This window comes from Sylvia atricapilla, chromosome 1 (genome assembly GCF_009819655.1).
Source record: "Sylvia atricapilla isolate bSylAtr1 chromosome 1, bSylAtr1.pri, whole genome shotgun sequence".
NCBI lineage: Eukaryota > Metazoa > Chordata > Aves > Passeriformes > Sylviidae > Sylvia > Sylvia atricapilla.
This window is the reverse complement of record NC_089140.1, coordinates 144,128,841-144,146,334: the sequence shown is the minus strand read 5'-3', so window position 1 is coordinate 144,146,334 and position 17,494 is coordinate 144,128,841. Positions and strand designations below refer to the sequence as shown.

The 17,494-nt window shown below is 37.4% G+C and overlaps 1 protein-coding gene across 1 annotated transcript in view; it reads left to right on the top strand.

The window, feature by feature from the left end:
• The window catches only part of ADCY8 (adenylate cyclase 8), a 117,911-nt gene that overhangs the window by 19,624 nt on the left and 80,793 nt on the right, over nucleotides 1-17,494 (top strand). Inside the window, exon 2 of the mRNA XM_066336170.1 lies at nucleotides 11,813-11,962. Coding sequence (XP_066192267.1) covers nucleotides 11,813-11,962 — 150 coding nt within the window. The remainder of the gene's footprint in view (nucleotides 1-11,812; nucleotides 11,963-17,494) is intronic.

Here is a 17,494-nt window from a genome sequence, read left to right as displayed (position 1 = left end):
AGCTTCTGTGTGAGCAGATAAAGACTGACCTTGCTCCTGAGTGGGTGCCTTTACACAATTCAAACTGCAAAAATGTCCACATCATTCACGTGTGTGCATTGTATCAAACCCTGTACACAGCCGTCCTGATGCAAATCATCTGAGGGGCTTCTCTTGTTAGATTATATCCATCAAGATTTAACAGTCTCCAGCAGCATTCCTTGTATCAGCAGTATTCATTATTCAACATCAGAGACAGAGCTTGTTTTGCTTTGCGTCATTTATTTAATATTCCATGAACAGTCCAGTTTCTGTTTCTCGTGCTTATACAGGCAGGGAAAACAAAGGCATGGCTTGTATTGTCAGGCAAGGAAAATTTGGCTCACGGTAAATATCAGGGTTTGATATTAATCCCATCCTTGTTTTAAACCAGAAAAAGCCATTGCCTTCAAAGGAATTAGTCCTAAATCACACCACTGTCAGTGCCAAATGAATCCTGCACTATATGTCTCCTCAGCTATCAAAGTGTCAGGAGAAGCCTAATCCTTCATTATTTGTCTCTGGTATATTCTGTCAGCCAAGGACTGAATCAACTCTTTCCCACAGCACTCTCTGTACTTTTGATGTCAGTTTGACTTCTTCTAGCTCACCACACTGAAGCGTTCACCATGACTAATAGCAGAACAACACCCATAGGTTTCACAAAGGAAAATGTTTGTCCTCGTCTAACTCTCTGAGATAAAGTTTTAATCCAGCTGGCCTGGAATGCTGTGCCCTCTCACGGCTTTTGTCTGGTACATTTCCATTTGTTCCCACGTCTTTTCCCTGTTTTCTGTTCAGGATATGCCCTAAATGATAGTTTAAAAATCTTGAGTTAAAGCAGACTTTAAAGAAAACATCAAATAACATTAAATATCAATAAAATTCCTGTTTAACCTTGTGTCACTCTGTCTTGCTGTGCCTGAGATGTGTTCAGTTCAGCCCTGGAGGGCAAAGTCTCCTGGGCCGTATTACAAATCCGCAGCCATCCTAAAGTTTCCCTTGCAAGTTCATCCATATCTTCATGGGCTCTCCATTTCCTGAAGTCTCCCGAGGTCTGAGCACTGGTTCTCAGTGTAGTAAAGGATGCCTGAAATTCTGTGTACACTGAAGTCAGACTACAACTAATTCTTTCATTATCCCCAAGATTTCTCTGAAGTGTGGATCTCATGTTTACAGCTCAACAAGGGACAGTGAAGAAAACAGGTGTTTGGGGCATTTATAGATTGTTTCAGGGGTTTTCAAGGTTTTGTTAAGAAAGGACTCTAAAAATAGAATTGTCGAGTTCTGCTTTTTCCTGGTTTTCAGATCATCACAGCTGGCAAGAAAAGGAGATATCGAGGGGGAAAAAAATAAAGACAGGAATATCAATTGCTTTTATTGGAGTTTTTTGGTCACTTTTCAAAAAGTAATTTTAAATGGAAGCAGAGCAGTCATGATGGGGAATTTGGAAAGAGAAGATATTTTCCATATTATTTCTGGTCTAGCAAAGCTAACATCTGATCTGAGAACTCTAAGTCGATTCTTGTCATCTCACACATCAATCAGCAGCAAATTCAATGGGCAAACTCCATCACCAGTGACACCCACACAAAATGGCAGCCACTTATAGGTAAAACTGTGGGGAAAAGGTAGCCTTGAGACTGGCCTACTGTAAAAAATGCTAACAAGAAAGTGAAAAGAACTTTTGTTTCCATCATTGTTTTGGTGGCTTTGTTTGTTTGTATAGTTTAAAAAAAATAACAGCTGTAAGGGATGGTTTGGTTGCCAGCAGGTATCACTGATTAACATACACAGGTAATTAGTAGAGCATCCCATCAGAATATAAGCAGGTTTTGAAGGGCAAAGCTTGTTCGGAAAAGGACACTCAACACTGTGATATCCCTCATGCGTTTTTCATTACCAGCATTCTCAGTATTATTTCAGTTAAACCAATTCAATTTTAATAGGTATTAGTCTCACTCTGACACAGACTAGAGTGGATTTTATAAGGTTGTCTATTTCTTGATAAAGAGTTCAAGAGTAATTTAAGATCCTTACATTTTGGTATTACTTTATTTTTTTTTTCCATTGTAATACCAAAAGGGAAAAATTATTTACAGAATATTGCTTATTTCTTTGTCCTATGGCCATGGCTTGGTAGTTCAGAGGAAAATACATGCAAACTGACCTAACATAACTAGGAAGAATAAAGAAAAGCTTCTCTTGTGCAGTCTGTTGTTAGAGCTCTGTAGAATGCACCAAGTCAGGGTCACCTGCACACAAATTATGACAATTGCCTGTTCCAGTGGGAAGAGACATGGAGTATGTCCTGCAGATAATTTCTGGGACATGAATACAATTCACCAGATAAAAAGAGCAATGAGGTATGCCAGAAAAGATGAACAGCTGTCAGCCCTACAAACATAATTATTGGTCACTGTGTTTTGACATCTTACTTTGGATAAGAGCCATAATCCAGAGCAAAAACAGCTGTGCAGAAAAACACCCCAAAAACACTTAGCAGAAATGCACACTTCATTATTCACTTCTCCTTAAAATGTAGTGAGACTCTTCCCAATGCTGTAAAACAGCTGTGATGTGGGGTTTTTTCTTTTACTTTCATTACTCCTAATCAATTGCATAATCTACTAAGGAATCTACTAGGATTTCTTCTGCTTTGGCTATCTGACATTGACTTCGGTAAAACTATTGTAATAATTTGAAGAAAATTTCCAGAAGTGACTTTCACTTTAGGCATCCTAGTTTAACTTGTCCAGGCTCATCCTAAACTCAGTGATGCTCTCAGAATTTTCCAGATGAGGTGTCAGCTGGAATTTTTTGCCAGTGAAATGACGTTTAATGCTTGGTCCTCAAGTACTGGTACATTTCTACTGGGAGACAGTTATTTACAACTCAGATATCCATGCATGTAATGCAAGGGGAAAATGTAATGTTTTGTAAGGATTGCGTACAAAAAGCCCACAGGCTTTTTTTCTTTTTTTTTTTTTTTTTTAATTCTCAGTATCCAGGAATTCATGGGTGTACTTCCCCATTTCAGATTAATTTCTTGTAAATCTTTGTTTAGGTGTTGTAACTTTCAGATGGAGTGATTTATTTCTCAAGCAGCTTTAAATGGAATGTGGCTCTTTTTGAACATAATTACTTGGATATTTGTTTTGAAGAGTAAATATGCAGCTTGTAAGGAGGACAATTTCTGCATAGAATCATAGAACATCCTGAGTTGGAAGGGAGCCTCAAGTACCCTTGAAGTGCAGCTCCTTGCCCTGTACAGGACAACTCCAACAATCACAGCATGTGCCTGAGAATATTGTCCAAATGCTCATTGAGCTCTGTCAGGCTTGAGGCTGTGACCACTTCCCTGGAGAGCCTGTCCCAGGGCACAAACACCCTCTGGGTGAAGAACCTTTTCTGAATATCCAACCTAACCCTTCCCTGACACAACTTCAGGCTATTCCCTTGAGTGCTGTCACAGGTTAAGAGAGTGATGAGATCAGTGCCTGATACTCCATTTCCCCCATGAGGAAACTTCGGATGACATCTCCCCTTGGTCTCCTCAAGTAACTTCAGCTGCTCCTCATATGTCTTCCTCTCTATCTAGGTCCTTCACCATCTTCATAGCCTCCCTTTGAACATTTTCCTATAGCTCTGTATCTTTTTAATATCTCTGGTGCCCAAAACTGCACACAGGACTGCAGGTGAGGCCACCTCTGTGCAGAGCAGAGCAGGACAATCCCCTCCCTTGCCCAGCTGGTGATGCTGTCCCTGATACCCCCCAGGACACTCCTGGCCCTCCTGGCTGCCAGAGTACCTCTGACTCATGTTCAGCTTGCCATCACCCAGCAGCCCCAGATCCTTTCCAGGGCCCTGTCCCAGGTGCAGAATCCAGTACTTGTTTCTGTTCAACTTCATACATAAACTTTAATATGTCCAGGTCAATCTTCAGGGTCTCTCTGCCTTCAGGGGATCAATAGCTCCTGCCAGTTTATTGTAACTGGCAATTGAAAAGTACAGGGAAAATTTTGGAGTCAGACAGAGCTTCATGACTCTGAAATATAGAAGTGCAGGAAGAGAAACAGCTGCAGGATCTACTCCTAGTTAGATAGCACAGGTAATTTAAAGTATTCTTGTAGTACATGTGCTGTGGTTTCAAGATCACACATATTTGGGGAAGAGAAGAGATTCCTGTCTGAGCCCTCTAGGTTTACTTATAAATACACCAAACAAGGTGATGTTTTTTGGCAATGAAATAATTACATCTGGAAGATTAGCTTTAGAGTTCTCCTTGTAATTACTCCACAATAGAGCTATCTCAAAGTAGAGGAAAAAGGTACCTAATACACAGAAAATACTGAATGGAAAAAGTTATTCCTGTAAAAAAAGATAAGATTGTTTTTTCCAAATGGGAACATTTCAGATATCTGGAGGTGACAGCATCTTGTATACAAAATGATGACAGAAGGGCACTGTGCTGCTCAGATCACATCTGGAGATGTGATCTCCAAATTTCATTGCATAGTTCAGGATCAGTTCCTAGGTAAGTGTCAGAGAATTCAGCTAAATACCTTATAGCCACGGAAAACAGTTTCTAAAAAGTGAAAGACATTTTTCCCATGAATATTCATTCCCCTGTATGCATGGGCTCTGACCCTGCCACTGACATTGTCCCAGTCACGTCTAGTCACTTTAACATCTATAAAAAGAAAAGTACCTAAAAAAGATTATCTAAAGTCCCAGAATACTTTTTTTTTTATTATTAAAATTATTCCTGAACTCTAAATTTTAGACAAACTCTAGGGGAACAGGAGGACATATGTTGAAACTTTGGGGCTGCTCGATGGCACTAGTGGGGTTATGTATTTGTTTGACTGCCTCTGCGTTCCTCAGTTATGTCAGTCCTTATGTGTCTGATATGATATATGATAAAATTATGATATCATATTATTTACCTTATTTTCTTGGAAAATTTCTTGTACCACACCATATTGCAAAAGTTTTGCCATAGTTTGTAGCTGACTTCCCAAATTTGCATGGCTTTAGCTATTTATAAGCAACTTAATCAGACAATCAATTTTCTACATTTAAAATGGATTCAATGGGAGGAAGAACAAAAAAGGATACAGCTATTTTTTCTAATAGCAAATTACACTCCTGTTCTGAATATTAAAGATACGTATTTTTGAATACTATCTTGATTTGGAACAATTGATTTTATGCAAACTTGTCATTGTTCAGAGGGAAAATGGTTTTTGCTTTCTAAATCACTAACAGGACAAAAATTTGTGTTAGGATATATTTGCAACAGGATGGACAAAACTCTGTCTGAAACCAATTATTTTCATTGAAGGTAATCTAATAATTTCTTGTGGTACACTCTATGTTTTGATAGGGCCAACCTGCTTGCAGGCTGCAGATTTCATGCACCTTAAAGGCCAGACTGTTCCTAAGTACACAGTGAAGTCCTCCAATGACAGGTCTGGAAGCAGCAAGATCAGGCTTCTTAAAAGATCTCATCTCTTCTAGAGGCATGAATAAGGTTGGAGTTTTTACAGAATCAGCCAATGTTCCCATGAGAGCTATGCACAGCTGAACCACAAAATTCAGTTCTAAACATGAAATCAGATGGTGACTCTGGTACAAATGGCTTCTTTCTCATGTAGCAAATCAGTGGTGGGTGGGGTTAATGTGTTCTTAGCCATCATAGTCTGTGCTTGTCTAACTTTACCATAAATAAACATTATGCTTTTCTCCTTCCCCGTCTTCCAAAGGATAAGGCATATTTCTGTCTTTCATTAAAGTACATGTATGTAGTTCAGATAAAAGAGTAGCACTCACTCCAGCTGTGAGTAGGAGATAAACATCTGTTGTACTTATGCAATTTAAAATAGGATCAGGGACATGTGAGTTTTCTGGAAAGTCATGGCAGCAGTTTGGGGACCTTTGTGGCCCAGACTCGTTTCCAATGAAAGACAGGGAAGAAGCACCCACAAACTAAACAAACAAAACTCTCCCTTATCATGACCAGGGGAATTTAGCAGTTAGACCCAGGAGAAGTCAGAATGAGTGAACCTGGGGAATAAAAACACTCTTTACAAGGTGATTTAACAATAAGGCAGCAATGATTTCCATCTAATGAGTTGGCAGCAGTGCCAGCTATGAACGTTCACATGCTTCCTCTTCCTGTGGAGGCTGTGCTGTGAACTTAATCAGACAATTGCTCTAGATACAAAAATCACTGCCAACACCAAATGTTTGTTGTTTAAGTTGGCTAAGTTCCCTGATATAGTTCACAGTATGGTCCCACAAATAATTGATCTGGCACAACAAAGGGGAAGCTGTACTGAGGGATCAAGGTGGGCATGAGGGAGTACAGAGAAACAGGTACTTACTAGTTTCTTTGCCAAGAGCTTTGATTCATAAAATCATACTCTCAGTGGGAGATAGAGGCTTGCTGCAGCCCAGCAGTGAGAGAGTGGTAGTCTGTGCTGCCAGATGTTCCTATTTTAGAAAAAGTAGAGCATTTTGGTCTTGTGCAACTCTCAGTCCATTCCTTGTGATAAGTTCTTATATGAGCCTCTGATTTTCCCTCAAATAATCCAAGTAGAACAGTGATCAAAAAGGGAGAGAGTGTTTTATGAGACATTTTAATTACAAAAAAAAACCCCTTGTGGTGAACTTCTATTTTGTTAAACAACTAATGAAGAACCAAAATGCTTCTCCAAACTTAATTAGCCAATAATATTTACCATAGCAACCAGTTCTTTATGTGGCACATGTTGAAAATGCTCCTAAGAAGCAGAAGTTTACCCTCCCAATTTTTCCAAAACAGACAAGAAGTAATTTAATCTGTTGCTAAAGCCCCGAGAATGTCTAGCTGGATATGACATTGAAAACCATTTCTTTACTTCTTACATGAGTTTGGGTGACATCAGCTCCGACACTGCTCTGTTTTTATGAGGCAGAACAAAATTGCCTGCTGAAGAGGTTAATAATAGGTTTATTTCTGCTAAACATTCTAGAGCGTATTTCTGCACTTGAGGTAGTTCATGGTCCTTCTGGATTTCAGAATAATTTCTAAACTTAGTCAGCTTTCTCTTCTCTGCCTCCACTGTGCTTTCCATGTGGATATATGGTGGTGTTGTCTCAACTTCATGATGAAGATTAACTGTGTCAGTTACAACCTTTTAGGGCCGTCTATCAATCAACATATTTCCAATCCATTTGGTTTGGTGAAGGTTCATAAATATTCACTTTTCCTCAGGTTATGTGTTATTTAGAAGGGCTAAACTCACTCAGTCACTATACACTCCATTAAACATCTGTTAATGACTGGCCTTATGGCTCTAAATTTCCTGAGGGACAACAGTGTGTTTCAAAAAAAGGACATCATGGTAAAACTAAAGCACAGTTCAGTTATGATTTTCGAAGTCTTGAAACTTCTGACATTTTTTAAACCTTCTTTAACTTGCTTCCAGTCATTCATAAGATTACAGGATTCTGTGTAAACTCCTAAGGAAGGCCAACTCTATTAGGTGCTCCTAATAGAAGAAATACTTAAAAATTGTTGTTATGCTTAGCCCAGTATCTCACTTGTACCCTTCTGAACTTCCTGCTTCCTGAACTAGATTCAACTCTGCCTTGAAAAAATGTCTGTAGCTGATTACCTACCACTTCACACCAGACTTGGGAGTTACTTCACCATCTTCTCAATGAATTTTCCTTTTTCTCTTCTCTTGAATTTCTACACTGTAGCTGCTTTGATTATCACTTCTTCCTCATGAGCCATGTCTGGTGCCTTTTAATTTTTTCTTTGAAACCTGGTGGTTCTCAAATCAACTCAAAACATTTTCTTGGTTTCAGCTATCTTGGCAAAGCCTTTTTTATATTAATGGCAGATAAAAATGATGTTATCTCAATCAATGTGTTCTGTCAAATTTAAACTAAGCTTATGTCTGACTTGCATCCTCTCATATTCTTAGGTTTTTGCTAGTTTTCATGGTGATTTTGCAAAGGGTTCTGAGGCGCCTGTGTGGAGGACACTTTATAAATGACAATTTATTTGACACGTGATTTCTATGTGAACTAAGTTCTAAATCACCCCCTAAGGGAAATGAAGAGTTTTGGAGTAAGAATTTTAATGGCTGCTTCTTCTTGGGCCCCTGACTTCCAAAAAGACATTGAGGTGCTGGAGCATGTCCAAAGGAGGGCAATGAAACTGGTGAAGGGTCTGGATAACAAGTCCTGTGAGGAGTGTCTGAGAAAACAGGGGTTGTTTCATCTGGAGAAGAGGACACTCAGGAGCACCTCATTGATTTCTACTACTGCATGAGAGGAGGTTTCAGTGAGGTGGTAGTCAGTCTCTTCTGCCATGTCTCAAGTGAAAGAACAAAAGGAAATGTTCTTAAATTGTGGCCAGACTAGATATTTGAAACAAAATTCTCTCTGAGAGAGTAGTCAGGCAGGTTAGAAAAAGTTGACCAGGGAGGTAGTTGAGTCTAGGATATTTCAAGAGGCATCTAGATGTGGAACTTTGAGATGTTATTTAAGGGTGATTATGGTGTTGGGTTGATGCTTGGAATGGATTACCTTGAAGGTCTCTTCCAACCTTGATGAGTCTGTGATTCTGTGATTCTACTGCCTCAGTGATCTTGTCATGTAACTTCCTTTAGCTCTGTTTATCCTATTATGTGACTATGTGTAACTGCAGGTTCAGCAGGGCCAGTGAGGATCCTGTTACAGAGATATTCCCAAGCAGTGTGGTGAAGGGTACCTTCTTTGCTTTTTTTAAATATTCAAGTAGCAGATCTCCTCAGAGCCCTATTTAAAATCAAAACATATCACTCATGGCTTTTTAAGATCACTGGCTGTGCTACTACTGTTTGTTATTTAAGTGCTGTGCAAGGTACAAATGGACTTATAAATGTTGTGAAAGTATTTTCTTTTTTCAAATTATGCCTCAGCTTCCATACTGTGTGACCATTGATTATTTTCATGTCATTAAAAAAGATATGAAACTCTGTACATCTTCGAAAACAGTCTGTCCTGGCTTGTAGCCTTGATAGGTTGTAGAAAATCCTCCAAGACTTTTGGAATTTGCCTCAGTAAGCTCTGGAAAAAAAGGAGCAGCAATAAGAGACTCAAGTCTTATATTTAAGACTTGAATATTTTTATTATTTTATTAATAAGAGCCCCTGATTAGTATGCCTTGCAAATCACAGTGCTTTACTATTTGGAACAGTTTCAATCAGACACTATGTGTCGGAAAAGCTGATTCTGCCCCTGCCTAAGCTGTTGTTTTACCTGTAACATGTTTTCCATTGTTCACTTCCTCCAAATCAAATTATGTACTCATGAAATCTAATTGAAAGCCAAATTCTAGTGCATTTGCTCTAAGGAGATCTACTGAAATGAGTGGAACAAGTCCTGAGCATTAGCAGAGATGGGTGAATGAACTGGGCTTATGAGGAAATTGTGAATGAATTTGCCAGCAAAGGCAACCACCTTGTCACTGCTTTCACTGTTGAAATGCACTTCTTAAATGTTCTGGAGGGATTTTCTTATTTTTTTCACCCTCTACTCTTACTTTCCTAGTATGTGTGAAAATACAGTCCAGGTCAAAGTAAAAAGGTTTGAAAAGTTGACTCCTCCAGCCTCCCACAGCTGATTTCAGTTGTCCTGCTGAACAATTCAGTTCTCAGCTAGTCTCAATCTCGCATCACCTCATCATACACCTCTTAGTACTTTGCGCCAGAAAGGAGTTATCTCATAGATAAAATTACTGCCTTCTCTGATTTATCTCGGAGCAAAGGCAGAGAGTGTCTGGGGGAAGCTGGCTGGTCCAGGGCAACATCTCTCAAGTAAAACAGAGTATGCTGGATAACAGGAAAAAAGCAGAAAGTGCAAAGGGAGAATAGTGATACATGCAGAGTGACTATCAAATTCCTCCCTTTTAAAAAGTAAAAGCAAGGGGTTATGTTTTAAGTCAGTAAAATCAAGGAACGGTGGCAAGGAAATTAATTGGAAATGATTACTCACTGTTTATAAATATCATGCAGCACTCAAACAAATGATAAAACTGTGAATTAAAGGAAAAAAAGAAACATTTTTATCACAAAGGATCTAATTAAATTGTAAAAAAACTTTATTATTGAGTGACATAGGAGCCAAATACACTATTAACTTAAAAAGGGCATCAGGAAAAGTTGTGCAGGTGCACTCAGTGTACCACCTCGAGCTTAGAGGATCCTGGAAGACAGGGAGATGCAAGGATCATGCTAATCATGCCCAACTCTCACAAGCCTTGTCTAGACACCTACTTCCAGAAAGGGTTAAACGAAATTTCATCTGGTGCCAGGATATGCATTATTATTTAATCATGGCATATAAATTGCAAACTAATTCCATGTACTATAGTAGAACAATACTCCAGAATCAGAAATATGGGAATATATAAAGTTGAAATTTCAACCAGATACTTTTTGTCTGATATCAGATCTCACTTTCAAACCCACATGACTGTGGGGAGCAAGACCTGCAGACTCTGAGTCAAAGCATGAGATTAGGGAGTTTCTATTAGGACAAACAACTTGGATTTTAGGAAAACTGATTATTAGATGATGGTAAGAAAAAATACAATGTCCATTCCAAAATGTTCTGCAACCACAGATTTCTGGAGTGTTCAAGACTATTTTGACAAGACATCACAGAATTCTTGCTGTACTTTTGTACACAGTATTTACTGTTTTATCCTTCTGTTCCTGCCTGAGAACTTTCTTTTTTTCACTATTAGAGAGAGTATCCTGAATGATGAACATTTGATCTGCCTTGTTGTGGCTGTTCTGATGTTGCTATGACCCTGTGGGTACCACCCATAGCTATGAGAGCCTTTGAAATCTCAACCAATGACAAGGATGAGATATTGGATAAAGGTAGTGAGGCAGCAGAACTTTGTCCTCTCTCTAGTAGAGTCAAATACTGGCACTTTCTTACTCACTTTCCCAATCAGTCCTCACTTCAATGGTGTTGATGTGTCCTGCCTTACAAACATGCAGAGCACAAAAAGACGTCAATGACAGACAAATAATCCACTGAAATTTACACTGTCCAGTGATCCACTCTCACTTGGCTCTCTTGACTTAATATGGAAAAGAAAGAAGCTGTGACGCAGCTGCTACAAGGAAAACCAGTTCAGCTCTTATGTAGATTTCAGCAAATAAAAAATCTGTGTACACTGGCACTGGCTGTGCAAGAATTTGGTTATCCTTTCAGCTTTCCCTAGTGAATGGTTCAGAATTTAGATTGTGCAAATTTGTGCTTTGGCATCAGCTGAAAATTAATGTATTTAATTTAGTCAATAATAATACAATAACTATTATCACTGATATTAATTCTTAGCTAAGTGACAGTTCTTGTTTTCCTTAATATGACTTGTTTTCCAAACTAAAGCCATGGAACAAATCACAAAGTTGCTCTTATAGAAGAGACAGTGCCAAAAAAAATTGCTAATTACGTTTGTAATCATTCCTGGCTAGAGCTCTGTGAGTCAATTTTTGGAAATATAATTTGTGGTTCAACCAGAGTTTAATGTCGCCAAATACTCCATATCTCATCCTCAAGGCAGAGACAATTTACAAAGTTGATGTCTCTACTTAAGATTCAAGACATTCTTTTATGCAAACTTTCCTAACTGCTATTTTTGCAGCCTACAAAGCTGTCCTTGTCTCTCTTTCATTTTTTTAAAACAGATATTTTTTCTTCTCCTGTCTAATGAAATCCTATTTGTTGTTCATTGCAGATTGCAGCTCAGGCAGTGTTATTTATGTGTATGAACACTGCAGGAATCTTCATTAGCTACCTATCAGACAGAGCACAGCGTCAAGCCTTCCTGGAGACCAGAAGATGTGTGGAAGCCAGACTGAGACTAGAGACAGAAAACCAGCGACAGGTATGGTCACCAGGAAAAACATTCTTATTTTGGTACTTACTGATATTGATAATTGGGCAACACCAGGCTTTTAGCCTTGCTGGCTCCAGTGTGATACCCCCTGATTTGTGCAGGTTAGGTGAGTTTTATGCTGTGCTGGTGTGTATTGAGTTGATATGACACCTAAAAGATTTCCCCTAGGAAACATGATGAATAGAGTGGCTGTTCATCAGCCTTTCCCACAGAAGAGGACATCAAATGGAACAGCAACTGGAAGGTGTTTATAAATGCTTCTTTACACAAGAGGGGTTAAGATGTGGAACTTCATGTTTCAAGAGTGTTGTAGATATTAAAACTTGTATTAGTCAACTGAAAGATATTCCAGAACCATCTGGATGCAGTCCTGTGCCTTGTGCTCTGGGATGGCTCTTCCTGAGTAGGGAGGCTGGACCAGATGTCGTCCCTTCCAATTTGACTGCTTCTGTGAGTTTTTCAAAGCTAAGCAAGTTCATGGAAGTGCACTTTATCTAGGCAAAGAAAATACTAAACCATCCCTTCAGGCTCATAGATGAATTTTTGCAGCTGGGAGGACACTGCAGCAAAATATCACTATTCTGTTTTTCTGTTCTTAAACTTGTCATGAAAAATCAAGTTTTGGCTACTGCGTGCAATAGCATACTGGATGAGGTTCACTTTTCATCTGAACAGGTATGGTTAATCTTACGTAATGATTTTTGTGACCCAAAATAAATATCAAATATAAAGAAGGTTGCTGCTTATTATTTTCCACCAAGGGAGCAGCATCCATACCATATATGTTACACTGTTGTATCATTTTAAGATTAATTTAGCCTTTTATTTTGCCCTGCTGTATAACTATGTATATGACTTCTCAAATTTATTTCATTTGCCCCCTGAAAGTCATGCTTCTAGGAAGATGTCCTACTCTGGACTTCATAGACTAATGACTCAGTACACATGACTGTGTTGAGTAATGCCAGGTATCTCTGCTAGAACATCTCTACAGCCATTGAAAAGACTTTGAGGGATATTATCTAGGATGCTCTGTTCTTTTTTTAACTGCAGGATCATATTTTCATGCTTTTTGGGGTGTTTGTATTTTTTTTCCTTTTTATTCTTGCCTAATTTTTCATAAACCCTGATTTTGTAAGCTTTACTTTGACCATAGTTTTCTAGAGTTCATTGTACAAAACTTTACAACACTAACAAATAATTGTCTTGTTCTCTTGTTCCATATTATATTGAGATTTTCTCATTAGAATTATTTTATCCTCTCATGTAAAAGGAAGTTAGTACAAAGACAAATATTTTGAGAAATCCAAATTTGCTGCACTTGTATTGTCTATTTGGGTGGCAGATTTTTTTTTTTTTTTTTTTTTTTTTTTTTTTTTGAGAGCGGGGAAGTAGTGTTTGGATCTGAAATATTTATTTTTGTTAAGTCAGGTTGAACTGTGAATATTGTCTTGGCCCCGTGCTTTGTAAGGTTTCAGGGCTGTGTTGTTCCCTGAGGGCAGAACTTCCTGGAGTGTTACCTCACTGCAGCTGAGATTCACCTATAACCAAACAAAGTAGTGTGTCACAGGCATCATATGACTGGAAATGCATAAGGGAAAATGTCCTTGGGCCAAGGAAAATGCCCACAGGGGAAAAATACAGACAACAGGACACCAAATGAAAGATCTCGTCTAAAACTTGATTTAATAATAAACTAACTCAAAATTTTGAAACAAAGCATTTTCAAATATTTTCAATTAATTTTCTTGTGACTCTGTAATTTTGTTGCTATGCACACCACTATATATAAAAATGTTTAATAAACCTTTCAGCTTTTCATTTGTATTTGGAACAGCAACATTAAAATATATTCCAATACTGAAACATCTTGAGGAATGGAGAGCCTGTTTCCGATAGCATTCTATTTTTTCCATTTGTTTCTGAGGTAGCATCTCTTTTAAGCAATTTTTAAACCTATCTACTTTAAGAAGACTGACAAAGTCACATTTTACGTGACCACTTTTTTATCAACTTGTTCACATTCACTTAATGAGTACACAGGCAGTAATTCAGTGACTGCTAACACTTTTCTGTCTTGAGGACAAATATTTTATGATACATGGAATCTGTAGGTCAGATGAATGTAAAAAAATTATTAGCTGCTATTGCACATCACATTTTAAAAAATAAGGATTAAAGTTTACTAATTATTTCCATTATTTTAATTTCATATGAAGGGCGGAAAAAAGGTGGAAAAAGAGTCTGCAGGATGACAGTTGTGATGTGACTTCTGAAAACTTCTAGAAATACTGTTGAGGAGCAAAAATTTGCAGAGAAAATAGAGGAAAAATTATTTGTGTAATTCTTCCAGACAGTAATTCCAGGAATTCCAAATTTATTCCATTTCAATTTATTTCCCCTTCACTTCCCAGAAACTGTTTAAACTTAAGGGTACTTACAGCAAGTGCAAGTTTTTTGTTGCTTTCAGTGGCGGTACTTCTACTTTTTATAGCAGTGGATGACTTAATTTAAATCTCTTGTAGCTTCTTTCATCCCCACACATCTTCTAATTCTTAAACTGAAAGCAATAGAAAATTAAGATGTATTGACATGTCAAATGTATGGCATGTCATATGAACTGTGCCAGCTTGCCAGAAAGATCCTGTGAGGTCTGGTTTTAATTCACCTTGTTTAAATCAGAAGTAAAATAAAAGTAAGAACAAAACAACACGAGTTTTAAACTACAACAAGGAATGGTATGCTTGTCCATAAACAATTGCAGAATTAGGCTCCAATTTTATATAATCATGGAAATTATAAAGATGCTTCAGATATACTTCTATTCATTACTGTGCATTGCTAAAACCAAGAAATTAAGTTTCTGCTCTCCCAAAATTACCCTTCCAATTTCTCAATATCCCTTGGATTCATAATGTCTAATATTCTGTCATTTTAATAATGATAAATGCTATTGCTATAATTATGCAGTATTTTGTGGTGCCTAAAACAGCCAGCGATGGAATGCCACCCAATTGTGAGCCAAACATTTTATAATCTGTGCTTTAGAGAAAAGCAAGAGGTAGCATTAGAAATATGGGGCTTTACAAGGAAACTATAATACTGACAAGGAAAGATCTCTCATTACCAAAGGTTTTTAAGGACCCTCTAAAAAGTATTTGTGTATTTTCTGGAATACAAAAATAAACTTTCTACTGTGTCAGCTTTTGCTGCTGGTGAAAGACAAGAGATTTTTCTGTATTTCAAGATACATTTCATATACATGATTTTTTTTTCAGTGAAAGCAGTTTCATTTATTCACTTGGAACCATTGCATAAGGAGCAATGAAAATAGGAGGTGAAATGACCAAAACCTCACCATGGATGAAAAAGCTTTTTTGTTGTTCTTCTGTTACTCTGACCTGAAATTTGGATGTCATGTGTTTTCCAGATGCCATTATTTTCCAGCAGTGTTTCCCTTTGTGGGTTTTCAGGATTCAAGAATTCCTTGTGCTATTTTGCTTTTGCTGTGAAGTTTTCCAGTTTGACACTCAAAGCCATTTTGTTGTTCAGAAATGTCTGGGCCTATAAATGTCTGGGTCTCTGTAAATCTGAATTCGCTCCATACACTTATTTTCCACTGAAAATATCTTCAGATGCAAGTTCAGCTTTTACACCAATTGCAATTCATTCAGTAACTGCACAGGAAGGAAGGAGAATGCAGTGCAGACCTGGATGATGCAAAAGACTTTACGGAGCCTGGTTGATGCAGGGCAACCTGACTCCAGTTTTGAAGTGACTCAGTTTCCAATGTGTGTTTCCAAAAGTCTATATGCAATAAAGCTCCTACATCTTTTTTCATTCTGCCTCCCCTATGCCTATTTACTCTCAACAAGACTTGTAGACAAAATTTTCAGAAGTGTTTCAGAAACTCAGGACTTTCAGCTGTATTTTCAGATCATCAAGGATCTGATTTTTTTATTGCTATCCTTTTGTTTTCAAGCACCTGGGGTGGTTGAAAGTATCTATTAGCATTTTTAATTGAAATGAATTTCTTAATTCTAATTACTCGATTATGAAAATGAACAGCAGTGTGGCTACAAAGGAGAATTACTCCAGCAGTCATTGCTAATGATGTTTATGCATTTACCTGTATGGTATTATCTGTATGACACCATTTGGAAGTCCCAGCGCCCTGAGAAACTGAGGGAACATCTGTGTCTAATTATTTCCTAATTTTCATTTAAAAATTAGAATTTTTATGAAAATCTAAAACATTTCAGAGCTTGACATAGTTAAAGGAGTTGATGAGTACCAGAAAGACTTTATCCTCAAAAGATGAAAATATACCAGAGAAGCAAGCTGCAGGAGGCAGCGCAGACAAACATGTTGTAAAAACAACCTCTGTTTAGCAGTTATTCATAAAATAAATTTAAATATTTTCTAATGAATTATAGTTAATGGCCTGTTCTTAAGAAATGTATTTACATTAAGCAATGAAATATGACTGCCAAAAATGTCCCCTAATTTTGTTCTCAAAATATTGTACTTATGAATAAAAAAACAAACATGAGGCTCTCAGTTTTCATAAATCCATTTTATTCCAACAAAATCTTAACTTCCTACTAGCTGTTTGAAATTGTGGTTTAATACTTTCATTTGATATCTATGTGTTTCAAAAATGTTGACAACCAGTGCTACACTTTGTTAATGAACACTTCAAAGACACTGTCCTTGTTCTTAGCTTGATTTTGTTGTAAGGACACAGCAGGTAATTCTGCTTTCATCATATCTGGGCAAATGAAAATAGATAGTCTATTTCACTTTCCTAATTAGCTACTGAAAACTGTTTGAAACCAATGAGCATGTAATTTCCCTCATTGTGAAAATGCTGTGAAATTTCCTTAAAGAAGAGCAGAAATCTGCACTAAATTTCTTTTTCATTTCTATTTCTCAAGATAAAAAAATTCTAATTTTCAAATGAATGACAATTAAATCTAGACACATATTGAAAGGCTGACTTTATGAAGAATTGCATTCAATATAAACCAGGTGTCCTAACCTGCTCTTTCTCCAATCTTTACTTGAAATTTGCTTAACATTTAAACCCTGAAATATTACAAATTAATTATAAAAAGTCTTTTAGATAACTTTGCCACGCTGTTTTTTCCTGCACCACACATATATATGTCAAGTTATACATATCTGAAAAGAATTATTGTGTAGTGGATTCAGGAATATTGCTGTGCAATAAAAATTCTGCAGGAATATTTTAGTAACTGAAGTTGCAGATTATGACTTGAAAGGACTAAACAGGGAAAATCACAAAAAATTAAATAGCCAATGTTATTATAGCTTGAAGACTATAAAATCAGTCTAGCTCTTACCACTTCTCTTGTAATAAGGTCACAACTTTACAGGACAGTTATTCATAGGAAAGGCATTTAGTCATAATTAGAAACTTCTCTGGTGTCATGAGCACACTTCAACTCTCTATCCAAGACTGCTGTAGACCAATGAGGCTAATGAAGCCTGGACAAA